Source organism: Hylaeus anthracinus, unplaced genomic scaffold (assembly GCF_026225885.1).
Source record: "Hylaeus anthracinus isolate JK02 unplaced genomic scaffold, UHH_iyHylAnth1.0_haploid 18616, whole genome shotgun sequence".
Taxonomy (NCBI): domain Eukaryota; kingdom Metazoa; phylum Arthropoda; class Insecta; order Hymenoptera; family Colletidae; genus Hylaeus; species Hylaeus anthracinus.
The window spans coordinates 1-16,771 of NW_026534790.1; the positions used below are offsets into that span (position 1 = coordinate 1).

A 16,771-nucleotide genomic window follows, 5' to 3' on the forward strand; every position below is an offset into this window, starting at 1 on the left:
CGCGTTATTTGTGCATTTGAGAGAAATAATGAATAATTGATTAAAAGGTATTAGTGGCGCCATCTTATAGGAAAAGTTGGAACTATTCTCACTACAAACTTGGGCGTTTTCCCACGGATGGCGCTGTTAATAATACAAATAATATTAAATAAAATATTTTAAAACTAAACAATTAGACATATTCGGACATGCACTTATTATTTTATTATTTAATACATCTATCATTTTATTTATCACGAAAGTTATCTTTAGGGAACACAAGTTTGCGTTACGTTGCAAATAATGATTATAAGTTCGCACCTATTATTAGTATAGTTTGTTTCTTTATTTTATAAGGGGTACGTAATTCGTTCTTTATTAATTATTGCTCGGGTACCTCGGCATCGCTAAGCCTGTACTGTAGCCATAATCAAACATATTATAGCTACAGGCCCTGAGGGTTATTAGTATAGTCGAGTAATTCAACGAAAATATGAATTTCTGTATTCACTAATTATGCAATAACCTTTTCCTAATTTCTAAATGAAAATCAACTTCGCAAACTATGCAATAACCTGTTCCTAATTTCTAAATGAAAATCAACATCCCAAATTACCGATATGCACAACAAATTAAAATTCAATTTAATTTCGCTTCAAATTACATCTATCTAGACACGAAACACGCGAGAAATCCTTTTTCGTTGCAAGAAACAAATTCGAATGAAAGAAGGGTGGAAGAAAAATTGCGAGGGGTTGAATAGAACGCGAGCAGGCAATAAACCCCGACGCAGGCGCAACCAATGCGATAGAACGATAGATAAACTAGCGTAATGGTAGCGGAACTACCAGTCGCTATGCGCTTACCTCAGTACGCAAAGTGCTTTTTCGCATTGATCATTGCGATCTGTCGTCCGTTCTTGAGTAAAGAAAATCGTTGGAAAAAGATCCTCCTCGAATTGTCGAATGTATCGATAAAGAAACGAAGGGGCGGGGCTTAGGGGGGGTAAATTTAAATTTCCACGGCAATGAGATGGGCGAAAGGCGCGTGACAATTATCACAGACGTAAGTGCATCTTCTTTTAGATAAAGTAAATAAAAAGTTTTCGATGTTATTAATGGGTTAAGGGTTAAATTAAAGGGCTTCGTGGGGTAAGAGTATTGCAGTAATAAAGAAATTATTAAAGAAGATTGATATGAAGATTGATATCTAAATAATGCGTTTTTTGGAATATATAGAGGAATAAAATTGGCTATGGTATTAGAATTTCTTTTTTTTTATTTAATTTTACACTTGCATGTTGAGTGTTAATTGCAGTTGAAGACTAAAGGACTTAAAGCGTTGTTTTATGTGTTTTCAATTAGAACAATCGTTTTTATTTCCACTAGCATATATTTAATATTCAAATTAGTATTTTAGAATATCGAATATTTGCTAATAAAAATGGAACCTTTGTGTTTTCTCTAAAATATTCACAAACACGATTGTTTAATATTCAAATTAGTATTTTTGAATATTAAATACTTGATAGTAAAAATGAAACCTTTGTGTTGTCTCCGAAATATTGACAAACACGATTGTTCTAATTGAAAAACATGAAACACTTCAAATCCTCTAATCCTCATCTGCAATGAATACTCGACATGCAAGTGTAAAACAAATAAAAAAAAACCTGATATCATTTAAGATTCGACGAAAGAAAATAAAATACAAACTGATCGACACGACGATGAGAAATTTAATGTTCGTTGCAAAAGTAAAAGTGCTTTAAAAAAAAAATATTATGATCAACGATGAATTTTGAAAAATTAGTTGCAGAATGGATGTAAGTTCGCTGGTACCGGCGGGTCTTTTAGCGGGTCAGGTGGATCTGTACGAGGTCCAGGCCGGTTACAATAAGTTCTCCGAAAATCTGCGAAAGTTCACCCCCCAAGCCATACAGTGCGCGATCTTCTGCGGTGGTTCTAGGTGCAAATACGAAAATCCAAAGGCATGGCCTCCCGTGCACATGGCGATACAAAACATCTTTTCGCATTGGTAAGAATGTTCAAAATATTTTTTTGAATGCTCTGAAAATTTATTAACCCTTCAATAATGCACCAATATTAATCACCAATATTATTAACCCCCAATAATAATTCATAGTAATAATACGGAATTTAGCAGAAGGTGCTTTAGTGAAAGAAACGTGAATTATGTCGTTGCACATTATTATTAAAAAATAATAATCGAGAAAACCTTTCAGAATTTTGTTTGGCATTTGTATTGAACAAACAGGATATTGAAGATTATTTATTCGATATTCGAAGTCTTAAACCAGATAAGAATTTTGTTTATCTCTGCATGTTGCATGGATTTCATTTTATTTTTTAAAAATATAAACGTTTCTATATTTATTTATGTATTCATGGTCAAATTTATATAAATAATGCTGCAGTACATACCTCGAATATTGAAATGTAACGTACATGTAATACGGGACATAACAAATATTTGTAAAAATCCAAGCAACATACAGATATTGTAATATAATATTCTTTAACAGTTGAACTTCTATGATCGCTAGACTGCGGATTCTTATGCATTTATAGAGAATCTGAACGTGCAAGAAAATATAGAATGGACGCAGTTGCCAATAGTATAAAGAATATTCAAAGTAAAGTACATATTATAATAATTGCAAAGTAAAATAAATTCTATTTGGGTTCAGTTTTTGTAGATACGTTTACAAAGATTTTATTTTCCATAAAGATCCGCAGTCTAATGATCACTATATTGATACAAAGACATTGTTAATTTATTCCTAATTTATTTTTGAGACTAACTTATGGCAACACATAGTGATTCAAGGAAATACACGAGTGAAATGTGTTTAAAAATCAGAAAATTGTTTTTAAATTCTCAATTCCTAACATTAAGAATAATTCTCGATGCGTGAACGGTGGTCAAACCCACAAACTTCCTTCCCTTGCGGGCACACGCGTGAAATAACGTCGCAGTGGAAATACATACGTCGATCGTGTGGGAGAGATTTCAACCGCCAATGTTAAACCGCACGAACTCCGATTCTATATTTATTGCCCTACGAAACTGAATCGATCGTAATCGTGAAACGATAACTGCTCCCTAGATAAAATTAAACTCAATGCCACGTGATTTTGCATACAACATTGAAAATCTCTAGAATGCGAGAGATTACGTACATTCTCGGACCACTTATAATTTAAAGTACATATTCTGTATATTTAAAGTATATTATCATTTAAAGTATATATTCTGATTTGTTCCTGTTCGATCTAAGAATATGTTATATGGTCGAGAAGTGCGTAATCCCTTAGCGTTAATACGCAAGTATAAAAAAACTGCGGTAAACGGAGAGTGATTTATTCTGTTGAGAACAGTTAAAACACTCTCAGCAGTCTGTCACTCACTCTGAGTCGCTTTGTGGAGTCGAGAGCAAATAAAAAAACTGGATAATAAATGTGAAGAGTGATTGATTCGGTCGACAACAAATAAATCACTCTTTACTCGTTCTCTGTAGTGTTTCACCTGTTTTTACGTATTAATGGAGATTAGATGCATGTAAGGTGGGGATAGTTTGATTGAAAAGTGTGCCAAGAGTGAGTTTCATTTATAAGGGTACAAAGTCATAACTTAACTATAACACGTAATGCAAATTTGTTCGTTCTTTACATTCATTTAATGAAATGCTTTAGTTTGCTTTTGTGTTTGCTTAGACACTTCTTTTAATTCACACGAGGAATGCCAGTAGTCTGTTTGGAACTATTGAACATAGCTACAGCCCTTAAGGGAGTGTGCTGAGAACAATTGAATTAATGAAAAAAATTTGTTTGGGAGGTATGATAAATATATTCAATTTAAAATTTGGTATTTCAAATTAGTATCTCTCTAAATATATTATTAACTCGTTACGTAATACATTTATTAATCGTAAGATTATAGTAAGCATGAGTTAATAAAATAATAAAAAATGGCAAAATAATTTATACTAACGAAGCTTTAGATATCCAAGATACTTTCCAAACACATTTTTAGATATTTTCAAAGACGAGAACTATTTTTGCGAATTAAAAGTTTGTCACGAATTCATCGAGATTATTATTTCTGTATTATGCAAGATCGGAGAAAATTTGTTTGAGAAGTATGATAACTATCTTAAATTTAAAATTTGTCTTTGACTCGAGTCATTCCAAATTAGTATTTCTTCAAATAGATTATTAACTGCGAACATTAATTTATTAATCATAAGATTAAAGTAAGCAAGAGTAACTAAAATAAAAATGGCGAAATAATTAATACTAATAAAGCTTCAGATATCTAAGATACCTTCCAAACGCATTTTTAGATATTTTCAAAAACAGGAATTATTTTTTAATTAAAAAATCTGTCACGAATTTATCGAAATTGTTATTATTATTTCTGCATTATGCAAAATTGGAGATAGTGTAAGCATTGATCATTCCCTAGGGTGACGGACGACGTCCTAGCGATGGCACGGCCGAACACCGCGCAGATAATAAAAAAAGACATAATTGCACAGTTTCAAGGGTGGAGTATAAAAACTATAATAAACCTACAAACGCCGGGGGAGCATGCGAGCTGCGGGGGGCCACTTGAGGAAAGCGGCTTCACTTACGATCCGAATGTCTTCATGAAAAATGGCAGTAGGTATTTAAACATTAATTTTATTAAATATTTAACAAACTCGAGGCACCCTCGTCAATATTTAATTCGATAGGTTCGTATTGCACGCGAAGTGGACGAAAACTGACGGGTTATAAAAATTTTAGGGGGACACGCGATTATGTTGTCCAGCGATGGGAAAAATTGATTATTAAGGAGTCCAAGTAATCGCGATTAATTATTAATGAATAATGGGCCACGATTGCCTTTGAAATATTACAGGTTATTGATTTATTATTGCTGTATTATTGCTTGTTTATTATTACGAATATAGTTTGCTATATTATTCCTATACTATACATTTATTAAATATAGATATTGTATATTATATTTATATATATTATTATACACTATCCAATGATTGTAAATTACAATTACGATAAAGTAACCACTGTTCAAACTGAACTGTAATTACAAGATTCAATTTCAATCTTTAAGATTATTTGTGTTACAAACTGGCCTTTGCTTAGCTTTCTATGGATTTATATATTTCTTTTATTTTATTCTATCGATTCAATTTTATAATTATATCAATACTTACTACTTCGAGACTGAACACTTTATATTTCGATATATATACGACTTTTTTACCTGTTTAAATGTAGTAAGACATTTTCAAAGATTAGACGTATTTTAGAATAGAAAAGTTTGTCATGAATTTATCAACATTGTTATTTCTGTATTATGCAAGATCGGAGAAAATTTGTTCGAAAAATATGATAATGCTCCATTTGTGTGAGCGATGTGTCGATTTGTGTATTTACATCGAACAGAAATTTAATCGATATACAGCATCATTTATTTTTATTTTGATACGCGGAACATATTTTTTCCCGAATACAACCCAATTTGAATTTAGAATCACAGGAATAGTTGCACCCTAATTCCGGATTGATTTTCGAAACTTCCATTTTCGGAACGAGTTGGACGAAAGGGTCGAATTGGTTCGCGAGCTTTGTGCACCGTCGTTTTGATAGAACATGCAATGCAGCAAAACCGCGAGTGTATCCATATACGAAAGTTTCGAGGGGGGTTGAGCAGCGAACCGCGGAACGCGAACCGTGCTTGTCTCTTCGGGGTCAGATGGCTCGACCAAGGTCTTCGAATAATACGATTCCGCGAATTTTGTTGCAGTTTACTATTACAATTTCGCACTGAAGGATTACGGGGACGCAACGATGGGCAAACTTCTGGATATGGTCAAGGTCGTGGCCTTCGCCGTGCAGGAAGGAAGAGTGGCAATCCACTGTCACGCTGGTAAATCGACTCTTTTTCTTTTTTATCACCCCTTCTCGTCGATCGATCGACCCGATTCCCGCGCCATTTCTCACCTTCGATTATCTTTCGAATCTCGCGTTTGTGCAATTGGCAAAATTGTTAGATGGAAGAGGAAAAGTTATGCTAATTATTGACACGGTTCACGGGAGATTGATAACGATAAGGTACATAAAGTCGAGTAAATCGTATCGATTTTTAAGGAATATCGACGTAAAAAAAATGTCTAGTCATGAAGCTTATGGCACATTGAAATATACTTAAGTTATCTGATCGTTCATGAAGGTCCTACTATAAATTCCCATCATAATATTTTCTTTCCTTGTTAGAACTTATTTCTATAGAGTTAGTTCTCCAAATATTGAAATTGGATCAATTTGATCTCCTAAAATAATTAATTATTTAATTAATTACTCAATCTTTACGATATTCCTTTGTTAAATTCAATTACCCTAATTTCATCAGGACTAACAATTACCCGAAGTCGCCATTCAATAATTAATAATAAAATAAATACTAGTATATTAAGTTTATTAATATAAATATATTTCTAAAATTATTGATATTAATAAACTTAATATACTATTATGTATTCGGAATGAGAAAATTCCTATCATAATATGATTATATGATAGGAATTTTTTGTAATTCTCTTTATTTAAAATCGACACTTTTCATTTATTATACCAAGATGTACCCTGAAAAAATTACCCAAAGCTCGTTTTATTATCGCAAGAAGAAAGAACGAATATTCGCGGATAAATGGGAATGTAGCGCTATACTATTAAGTGGAACGAGACGTCTGACTATAACGTCTGACCCAATACGCTCTTCCACTCGAGGTCTTTCTTCATTCGCGAAGTATCTGGTGATGTTATCGCGCCTAACGTGGATGCGCTCGATTTTCCCTTATCGCGACCTGTAAACGGACCTTTTAATTCAAGAAATTAGTTATCTCTGGTTACGCGATCCTTGCCTTCGCGAGCCTAGTTATCAGCGATTTGTAACCTTTAAGTGTATCGATCTAAGGGACCGTGTGAAACACGTTCAAACTGGCGCGATACCGTTTTGGTGCATTGCGTGCCGTTGCACGTGGCGTCAACGGCGGTGCATCTGAATTTTTGCATTCGTTATGCATCCCCCTTGAACTCTGGCCTGAACGCCACGGTCACAAAAATTGCACGTTTCGTAATGCAAATTCGGTGTGACGAGAAGTGGGTGTGCCGGTTGGTCTGATTTATTCCAAATATTCTAGCATAGTTGTTTAATAAACATTTTCGTTCTTAATTCAGGTCTCCTACTGTATATAAATTTTAATTATAAATGGAGTCGACAGTAGACTATTCAGGGTTAGTAAAAGAGATAAAATTAGTGAAAATATGTTCTGATAAATTCATATTTTGTCTGTCCTAGTTAAAATAAATATTCTGGTATATATAAGTTAAAGAAGCATAGTTTATTTATTTCATAAACATTTGGATTCTTCAATTCAAGTCCTCATCAGTACGAAATTTAAATTAGAAATAAAATATTGGTCGAAATGATAGAATAAAAGAATATTAATTGAGAAAAATGCCTAATTATAAAATATACTTTAACAAAATCATCAGATAATATTTTCATTAATTCCATTTTTCACATTTATTCAGCCTACAGTTTACGACTAAACTTCTTTTATAAATTGACATTATTTCAGAAATTTTATCTCTTCGACTCGTCCCTATTGATTTACTATCGACTGTAATTATTATTTCTATATGAAAATGTTACTCTTCAAAATTTGCAAAGTTAAGGTCACGTTTACATTTGTCGCTACAAATCCTTACTTCACCATTCAAACCTATAAATTTCATATTCTTGCACGATAATGCGGCAATTCTGTCAGTTAGGCACTTGCACGCACCCTGCGTGCAACTCACAACTAGTCGACGATTGACTATGCGGTATTAATGCACACAATGCATTCACGTCTCTAAAACTATAATTAACGCAGCGATGGAAATGATGTCGAGTCGATGGTATCGATATTAGACTGTCAGTTATAATCTGGTATTGAACAGGAAATATCCAGGTATCAAACATAATCGATATGTATATTTGATGCTACAATTACACGAGGGTATCGATGCACAATTGCTACTTCTACGAGAGTATCGATGCATTACACGAGATGGTCGTGAATTTGTTCAGAAACTGTGTCAATATTGCTATTCTTTTTATGTTTATTTTTATTCTCGTTTTAGTTGTGAAATCATTCAATGAAACATTGGATATAACACAAAGAAAGTGTAAAAGAGTAATTGAATTTGTTTGTTATCGTTTGGGTTCTTTTAAATGTTTGAAGTTTAACATTAATTTCATACAAATGTATAGTAATATAAAATGCACAGTGAACAATGCCATTTAATATTAGTATACCTTGTACATTTTATATTATTATTGTATATGTCAAACATAATTTTATGTTAACTGAAAATAGGGACACCTACTGTTTCTAACGTTTATATTTTAAATTTGCTATCACTAGTGGTTCCATCGTTCGATGCAAAATTCAGTAACCACTTCTGCGTGCTTCCATGAAGAATTTCCTAATTGACGGAAAGCGTGTTCGGCAACCATAAGCGCACCCGGTTCTAAATTCTGCGAGGGAATTTATGTGCACGAAAAATAGATGACGTTGGATAAGGAATTGGGGCGAAATTGCACTGCATTCACGATTCGTGACTACTCTCAAATTCTAATTTTTCTGACTCGAAATTCAGAATTCACGTAATAATTACAAATAAACAATGAACGACAAGCATTTTTCTACTCGTTACTCGTACGACAAAAAAATAGAATTCGTATTATACACCGAAAGATTTCACAATAAATAAATGAAAATGCATCTTTTCAATCGAATAAACGTTAGGAATAATTAGCTACAGATTTTATTTGTCGTTCATTGTTTGAATAAAATTTTAAGAAGCAATGAAATTACTCACTTTCGCAGTCTCTTCACTCCGAGCATGAAACACCCACATTTATCACAGCGTATGCATCAGCGATAAATTCTCTCTCGAACGATCTCTGGACGCGTTGTCAACCGACAATTAAATCGAATCCCCGAAATTCCACGCGAGTTTCGCGTGTACGCTCTGTGACTTAATTACGGGACCGTGGAAGCATATTTGCGTGCTGAAACGTTCACGTGAGGAATGCATACCGTGGAAATGTGAACTATTCATAAGCAAAGTTGATTAACTCCACAAAATAAAAATTAGAGAAAAGTAACAAAGTGATGTGCATCGTTTTTAAAAATTTTGTTTTGTATATTCGTTCAAGTAGATACAGAATATATTGTGCAAAATAAACGTTTTGGTAAGTGAAATTAAAACAAAAGTGAAATAATATTTTTAAGTTAAGTTTTCAAACAATTTGTTCAGGTTGATTTTTTAAACTAGAAACTCTTTTATCAGAAGTAATTTTTGCACTACTGTTTAATTCAATTAATAACATAGAGATAATTAAATTCCTATAAAAATTCGAATTGCACTATTGTAACGATCTGTGTTCAAATATGGAGTTAATCAAATTGACTTTTAAAATAAATTACGCAATATTTACTAGACAAAAGTTACGATCGTTCAATGGTCTTGAAGTTAATTATTACTTTTCATTCCGAGTATATAAAATTATGAGTCAATTTTATATAGCATCCGTTTGGTTTATGTTACCAAGAAATATCTCTGAAATATTATTTAATTATCAGAGAGAATTTCAGATTTAACACACATAAAGATGATTCGTACACTTCATTAGAGGAATAAAATTGTTTTAGAATTGGTAAAATGATTTACATATTTTAGAGGTAATCCTTTCACTATTACTCGTTCACTAACACTATCGTAGTTCACTGTATGTCGATAAGCCTGGCACTTCCGTGTTAGATCTCACGCACTTGTAATGTCACCTTCCTTTCGCGGTGGTGGGACTTCGAATACTGGAGATTCTGACCTGCCCATTCATGCTCCATTCATGCTCCATTCATGCCCCACTCTTTCTCTCCCTTCCGCGGGACCGCTCGACCGACAGCGCCCGAACGGTCCCGAGCCTTTCCTTTCGTTAAACCATTAATTAACCTTCATTATATGTATGTATTTACAGACTGCCAATTACATCCTAAAATTTATTAAAAAATTAACTTGTCAAAATGTTATTATTTGATTCATATCATTTCACACTCTTTGAAGCAACTTTACGTTACAAACTATAGCGTGGAGTGTATTAAACAATTAAATATTCATCGTCGTACTTATTTTTGTAACTTTATAAAAATTCACGAATCTCATTTAAATTCAGCATTTCGCTTATTCTCTTTAGAAAAATAGTTAAGGAAATATAATACTTTAACTTTCTATTGTTCACTGTCTAGGAACTAATTTTTCATTTAATATAATTATGAAATTGTACACGTGTCTCAAATGCAATTGTTAAATAAATTTCGCGATTATTTAATTTTTATATTCAACCCTATTGTAAGCATTTCTCTTATTCTTATTGTTAAATAAATTTTTTGGTTATTTAATTTTTATATTCAACCCTATTGTAAGCATTTCTCTTATTCTTATTGTTAAATAAATTTCTTGGTTATTTAATTTTTATACTCAAAACTATTGTAAGCATTTCTTTTATTCTCTTTAGGAAAATAGTCAAGGAAAATTAATATTTTATTTTCTATTATTCTCTTTCTAGGAACTAATTTTTCCTTTAATATCATTTTTCCTTGAAGAGGACCTGAAAAGTGAGGTCGACACGATTAATAGAGAGAACTATTAGGTCGTCCTATAAGTTCGTGTCACAGTTTATATTTATCAAAAAAATACAAACTACAGGAATGATTTAATAGTGAAATTATTTATAGCGACTGAAAGGTGAACACTTAAATAATAAATTTGAATAAATTAAATAAACAATTTGATCTCGCGGGAAGACCTAATAAATAAAAGCTTGCACCGGATCATATTTTGTTTTCAAATTACGTTCACCTAGAAAATGAGAAAATCGCTGCAAAATAAATCTATTTAGGAATGGCCTGTCGGTTCTTCCTCGTGATTAATAAAAAGCTGTCACGACGACATTTCAGAAGATATTATTCTTTCAGGCCTAGGCAGAACCGGGGTTCTGATCGCGTGCTACCTCATTTACAGTCTTCGTGTGCGAGCGAACGACGCCATAAGGTTCGTTCGCATGAAACGACCGTCCGCGATTCAAACTCGAGGACAAATACTCTGTATCCAGGAGTTCGAGCACTTCGTTCTTCCACAGATGATAGTTTTCCCGTTGACCAGCACAATAGGCGACCGCAAGCCCTGCAGCTTGCAGTCGCACCTCAGGAGACAGCACAACGTTCTGCACGGATACGAGCAACGTACCTTCAAACACATTCCAAAGGTCCGTTTCTATTTTCACATCGTGTATAAATGGACAATATTAACGCGTTAACTTCTAGACAAATATTCCTGAAAGAGTCTGCTAAAATTGAATATTATTCAAATAATTGGAGACTGCACAATGAAACATTAACTTCATAAAAATTCACGAATCTCATTTAAATTCAGCATTATTCTCTTTAGAAAAATGGTTAAGGAAAAATAATATTTTATTTTCTAACCGACTTCGAAAAGGAGGAGGTTACTCAATTCGACATGTATTTTTATTTTTTCCTATTGTTCAACTGTCTAGGAACTAATTTTTCATTTAATATAATTATTCCTTGAAGAGGACCCAAAGGGAAATCATTCTCTTAAATGCTTGACTTTCAAAATTAATTTTTCTAGTTCTTCAATGAAAAGCACTATCACCCATACAGGGTGTCTCAAAAATGTTGGAGGTCCTTATTCACTGTCTAGGAACTAATTTTTCATTTAATATAATTATTCCTTGAAGAGGACCCAAAGGGAAATCATTCTCTTAAATGCTTGACTTTCAAAATTAATTTTTCTAGTTCTTCAATGAAAAGCATTATCATCCATACAGGGTGTCTAAAAAATGTTGGAGGTCCTTAAAAGTAGTGGTTCGAAGGGTGACTTGAAACAATTTTTTCCTTAGCGTAAATATTGTCCGAGTTAAGAAGATGTCAATAGAAAACCCCGACCAATCACAGCGCGGTCGCTTAGCGCGTAGTTTACGCTACCGCAGCTGACTAGAGCTAGCCTATTCTACTGCGGCTGACTAGCGCTTAGTCTACACTACTGCGCCCGTCTACTGCGTAAACGGTTTTCTGTTAACATCTCCTTAACGAAGCCTCGGACAACATTTTCGTCAAGGAAAAAATTGTTTCAAATCACCCCCCGAATCCTTTTTATAGATCTCCAATCTTTTTGGAACACCCTGCATATAGATAACATGGCGATGAACTTGTTAACCCTTTGAATGCCAAGAAGCGATATATCGCTGCTCGAACCTGCAAGTGCTATAACTCGTTAGAAAATTTTTGCTGAAACCTATAACATTTTATTTTTATTTTTTTAAATAACGAAGGGAGTCTAACATGTTTTTGCTATCGCGTAAAAATTTCACGAGCCTGAAAATAAAATTGAAATATACACTTTTGTTTACAATCATGTATATTTACTTAAAGTTGTCCGGCATTTCACGGATATGAATGAAAATTTCCTCTGGCACTCAAAGGGTTAAACATGAAGTTTTGAAGTTTGAGCGTCAATGAAGTTTGATTTGGACGATTTAAATTTATTCTTCAGATAGTCTTCACTATTTGCGAGCGAATTCTTCAACTCTGCGACTGTCAGGACGATAATTCGCCATGCGAGATAAAGTACACGGTCTCCAGCACGGCGTTCACTCAGAAATTTATATCTCACGTTTTGGAAAAATTGCGCGACAGCAAAGGGAACATAAGGCACTCTTACTCGTGGGCAGAGTACTCCCTTGCCGATTCTTCTTTCGATTGCTCGAGTAAGAATCGCTTCGAACAATTTCACCTAAATCTGTCGAAGAAAATTATGCTTGGCATATATTTGTAACAAGATACGAAAATAAATTGAGTTGTTTTTGTGATAATTATTCAGGCTCAGCGAAAGCGTGCGCGAGTGGTAGCCAAGCATCGTCGAGGGACACTTCCGATGACATTGGACGGTTGAGCGACGTGTTCTGCACTTCGCCTGATACTCCATCTTGCGACTCCACCTACCCAGGTGACCTGCAAAAAAGGAATTACGTTAGAAAAGAAATTGAAAAATACAATAAAAAAGAAACAAAAAAGAATTGTGACAATACTTGACAAAGATAAATCTTCTTTCTTCGTCGCGATCCTTAACATCTCGACAGACAGATATTTTACGTTTCTGAGTACTGAGGAAAATAATAAAATTCTGAAGTTGAACATTGCATTGTTAGGACGAAGATAAAAATTACCAAATAAGTTTTGAAATATCAATGTTGTAAATTGTACAAAGATTTTCCTAATTTTTTCATAACCAGGAATAGAATTTGAATGTGTTAATAACTTGATCAGCGATTATAAAATAGGAATAAAGAACGCGAGGAAAAATGTTGCGACAGGTCTCGATGACAACTGCGTGGACGACGTTCTCGGGGACGGAATCCATGGTCAGGATCTCGTCGACAACGATTGTTACAAAGAGATCCAATCGCACATGGATCTAAAGGCTGCTGCTCAGAATGCTACTGTCGAAACTGTAAACACCGATGAGGCCATAAGGGCTCTGATTAGAGACAGCGCAGTGTTGCCCGATAAAACGAGGAAACGCTTGCAGGATTACCAGGTGCTACATTCAAAGAACTTCGAATAAATATAATTTTAACTGTAAAAGAATGAAACTTCTCAGGTCACTCGAGCCAGTTGATTTGTGGACTACATTAATAACAATTTAATGCAAACGTTTTCAAACATTTCATGGTCTTCTTTAGTCACGGATCTTTATGCATTTCCAGGAAATTTGAATTTGCAAGAACGTACAAAATGCAAACAATATGCAGGAATATAAAAAAGGTTGAAAGTAAAGTTCATGTTGTAATATTTGTAAAATAAAATAAATTCCTATTTAGGTACATATTTTGTAGGCACGTTCGCGAATATTTTATGTTGCATAAAGATCCGCAGTTTACTTATCAGACACATTATATAATTAAGATGTACAGTGAGTGTAATAACTATTCGTACAGGAAGCATTTATTTTAAATTATTTACTGTACGAATACTTCTTATACTGATTGTACTAAAGAAAAACTAATATTATTCCACGAAATATCGTTATATTATATTAAGTATCGTTATATATACGATCTGAAAGCTACACGGGCCCATACAGGGATAAGAATATTTTAATGAATCGTTCTAGGTGGACCTGAACCACAGATCCACAGCCTGGCAGCGACTAGAAATGGAAACTGACATAGGCGTCCTGACAGGGTTGTTATTCGAGTGGTTGGAGACGTTGAAGCGTCCCTTGCTGGACGTGGACAGCCTGAGTTACATCGTCGCGTGGAGTTCCAAGCCCCAGCGATGCCTTGAGAAGCTATCAGCTTGCAACAGATACCTGTTGGAGTACCTGCTACGATTTGTCAGCCGACTGAGGCCGATGACGGCTGAGAGTCAGAGCTTGATAACCAAGAGGTTCATGGCTACCCTCACGCAGCAGAGTATTTGGATAAAAAACTCTTTCTATCCCTCCAGTAAGTATATTCAAACACTATTTCCATTCCTCTGTGAAAGGTTTGCTACGCAAATATATTTATAACTTATTTGGAAATTTTCAATACCTGATCGATAAAAATCATGAATACTAGAAATAGACAATTAGAATAAATGTTCAATGTACATTCATGTGACTGAAAATAACTATTAATTGAATTTTTAGTTGTAAATTATAAAATATTGCTAGTCGCAGCTTCTCGCATGATAGTGTCCAACAAAAAACTAGGTCTACCGAGACAGTATTTCCGTGTGGACAGTAGACAGTATTTCCCCATTAAGAGTTGAGGATTATATCAAATCACCCATGAATTTGATAAATATTCCAAAATTTATTATTCGCCAACTTTAGTGCATTATGCATTTTAATTTTGAGTTTAACCTTGCTTTGTTCGAAGCCATTATAGTCTCGAGAAGTACCTAAATCTTTGTACAACATTTATATTTCGCTATTTTTCTACTGTGAGTTCAAAGAAAATGTTGATTCCCTTATAGATGGTCTCTAGAAGTATTTGTAGAAAGCGTAATAGATTCCCACTCGAGCTCTAGGCTACACTTTCTGTGAACCTAGTACAAACTCTAAATCTCTATACATTGACGCAATATGGTTTGATTGTTGTATATTTGATGAAGATATGAGCATCGTCTAGACAGTTATCGTACGTCTCCGTTCCTTACCAGTGGACACATTGTGTTCAGCATGTTTGACAGGAATATTGATTCGTGGGACACGCTACTTCGTCCTATTTATATTATTAATAATTGTGGTTAGCATGCGAGAGACAGAAACGTGACAGACCTTGATATTGTAGCTGGTACCTTGCCCTCCTTTTTAATTTTACATTATTTATTCCGCGATTAGATGACTGCAATTCTCGTATTCAACAACAAATATATGTCTTCTTTTTTCTTTTAATATTACACAATGATGATGCGTGATAAAAATTTCGATTCATTAAAATAAAAGGCTATTTAAAATGACTCATCCTACATTACCTCCTCATACGCTAGAATAATGGAAAATATGTGCAAATGTATAGTACACGTGTGCCATTCACTTCAATCAGGAAATAAAAGTTATGTAGAATATAAATATAAACAACTAAAAGGTATTAGCCAGTACTCGAAGGTAAAAATAATCTTAAATATAATTCTAAAGAGTTATGAAATTTAAAGCAGTGAAGTATATTCCCTAAAATCTAAAAATAAAGCAAATCAAGCTAAGACATTAAATATTAAACGTACTCGTATTAATTTGATTCTGTTGCAGACAAAAATTTCCACAAATTACGACGAGGGACCGCGGCGAAGCTGAATGAATTTTTCATTAGATTGATGAACCTGATAGAGGAGGTCAATATACAGGAGATGGAGAAACCTTCGTGGATGTCCAAATGGGAATTAGTGTCCAACCAGTTGCGGCAAATAGAAACGCGACAAAAGGACGAAGAGACCGTTTAAATCGACGTTAATAAGTACAAGGAAATTAATAAAATTATTGAGCGTCCCGTTCAAGACATCTACAGAACGAGAAATTTGAATCGCGTATAGTTCGTAGTCGATTTGTATTATTTATTTTTACAATGGTGACAGTCAAACATCGTATTTTTCAAACTAAACGTGTACGTTCCAAATTATGGTGAACCATCTAAATAAATAACGGTATTTTAGTAGTAATATAAATATTGTTATTTTATTTCCAAGTCAATTATTTTGAACGTTTAGATCGGAAAACTTAAAAGTTGACTAGAAGAAATTACATGTTGGATCTATCTCGACCTGAAATAAATAATTTGGAATTATTTTTAATAATTAGGGGCGCCTTCTAAAAATTAGTACTCACCTTTTTAGCGAAGGGATTGACGATAGCTCCAGCTGATAAGAAAAATTTCCATCGTGCCATATTATTGTACTTTATCGATTGAAGCTAACAATGAAATGATTCTGTTTTATCAATTGACAATAACCCACACCAACAGATGGTAATTTAATCACAAAATTATTACTTATTTTTATACTTAATATAACTTTTGGTAGACTTGTAAAAAGTGTTACGATACTTCAAAGCTCGAACGATTTGCATTTTATGATTGAAAT

General features: G+C 33.7%; 1 protein-coding gene across 1 annotated transcript; it reads left to right on the forward strand.

Annotated features, from left to right (window-relative positions):
* The first annotated feature begins 946 nt into the window (after positions 1 to 946).
* Positions 947 to 16,342, forward strand: LOC128892808 (protein tyrosine phosphatase domain-containing protein 1-like). The gene is made up of 10 exons (XM_054153360.1): positions 947 to 1,044; positions 1,792 to 2,016; positions 4,468 to 4,664; positions 5,818 to 5,940; positions 11,102 to 11,391; positions 12,702 to 12,915; positions 13,029 to 13,154; positions 13,522 to 13,745; positions 14,322 to 14,655; positions 15,945 to 16,342. The coding sequence occupies exons 2-10, from the start codon at positions 1,799 to 1,801 to the stop codon at positions 16,133 to 16,135; spliced, it is 1,917 nt and encodes a 638-aa protein (XP_054009335.1). The 5' UTR covers positions 947 to 1,044; positions 1,792 to 1,798; the 3' UTR covers positions 16,136 to 16,342.
* The last annotated feature ends 429 nt before the right edge of the window (positions 16,343 to 16,771 follow it).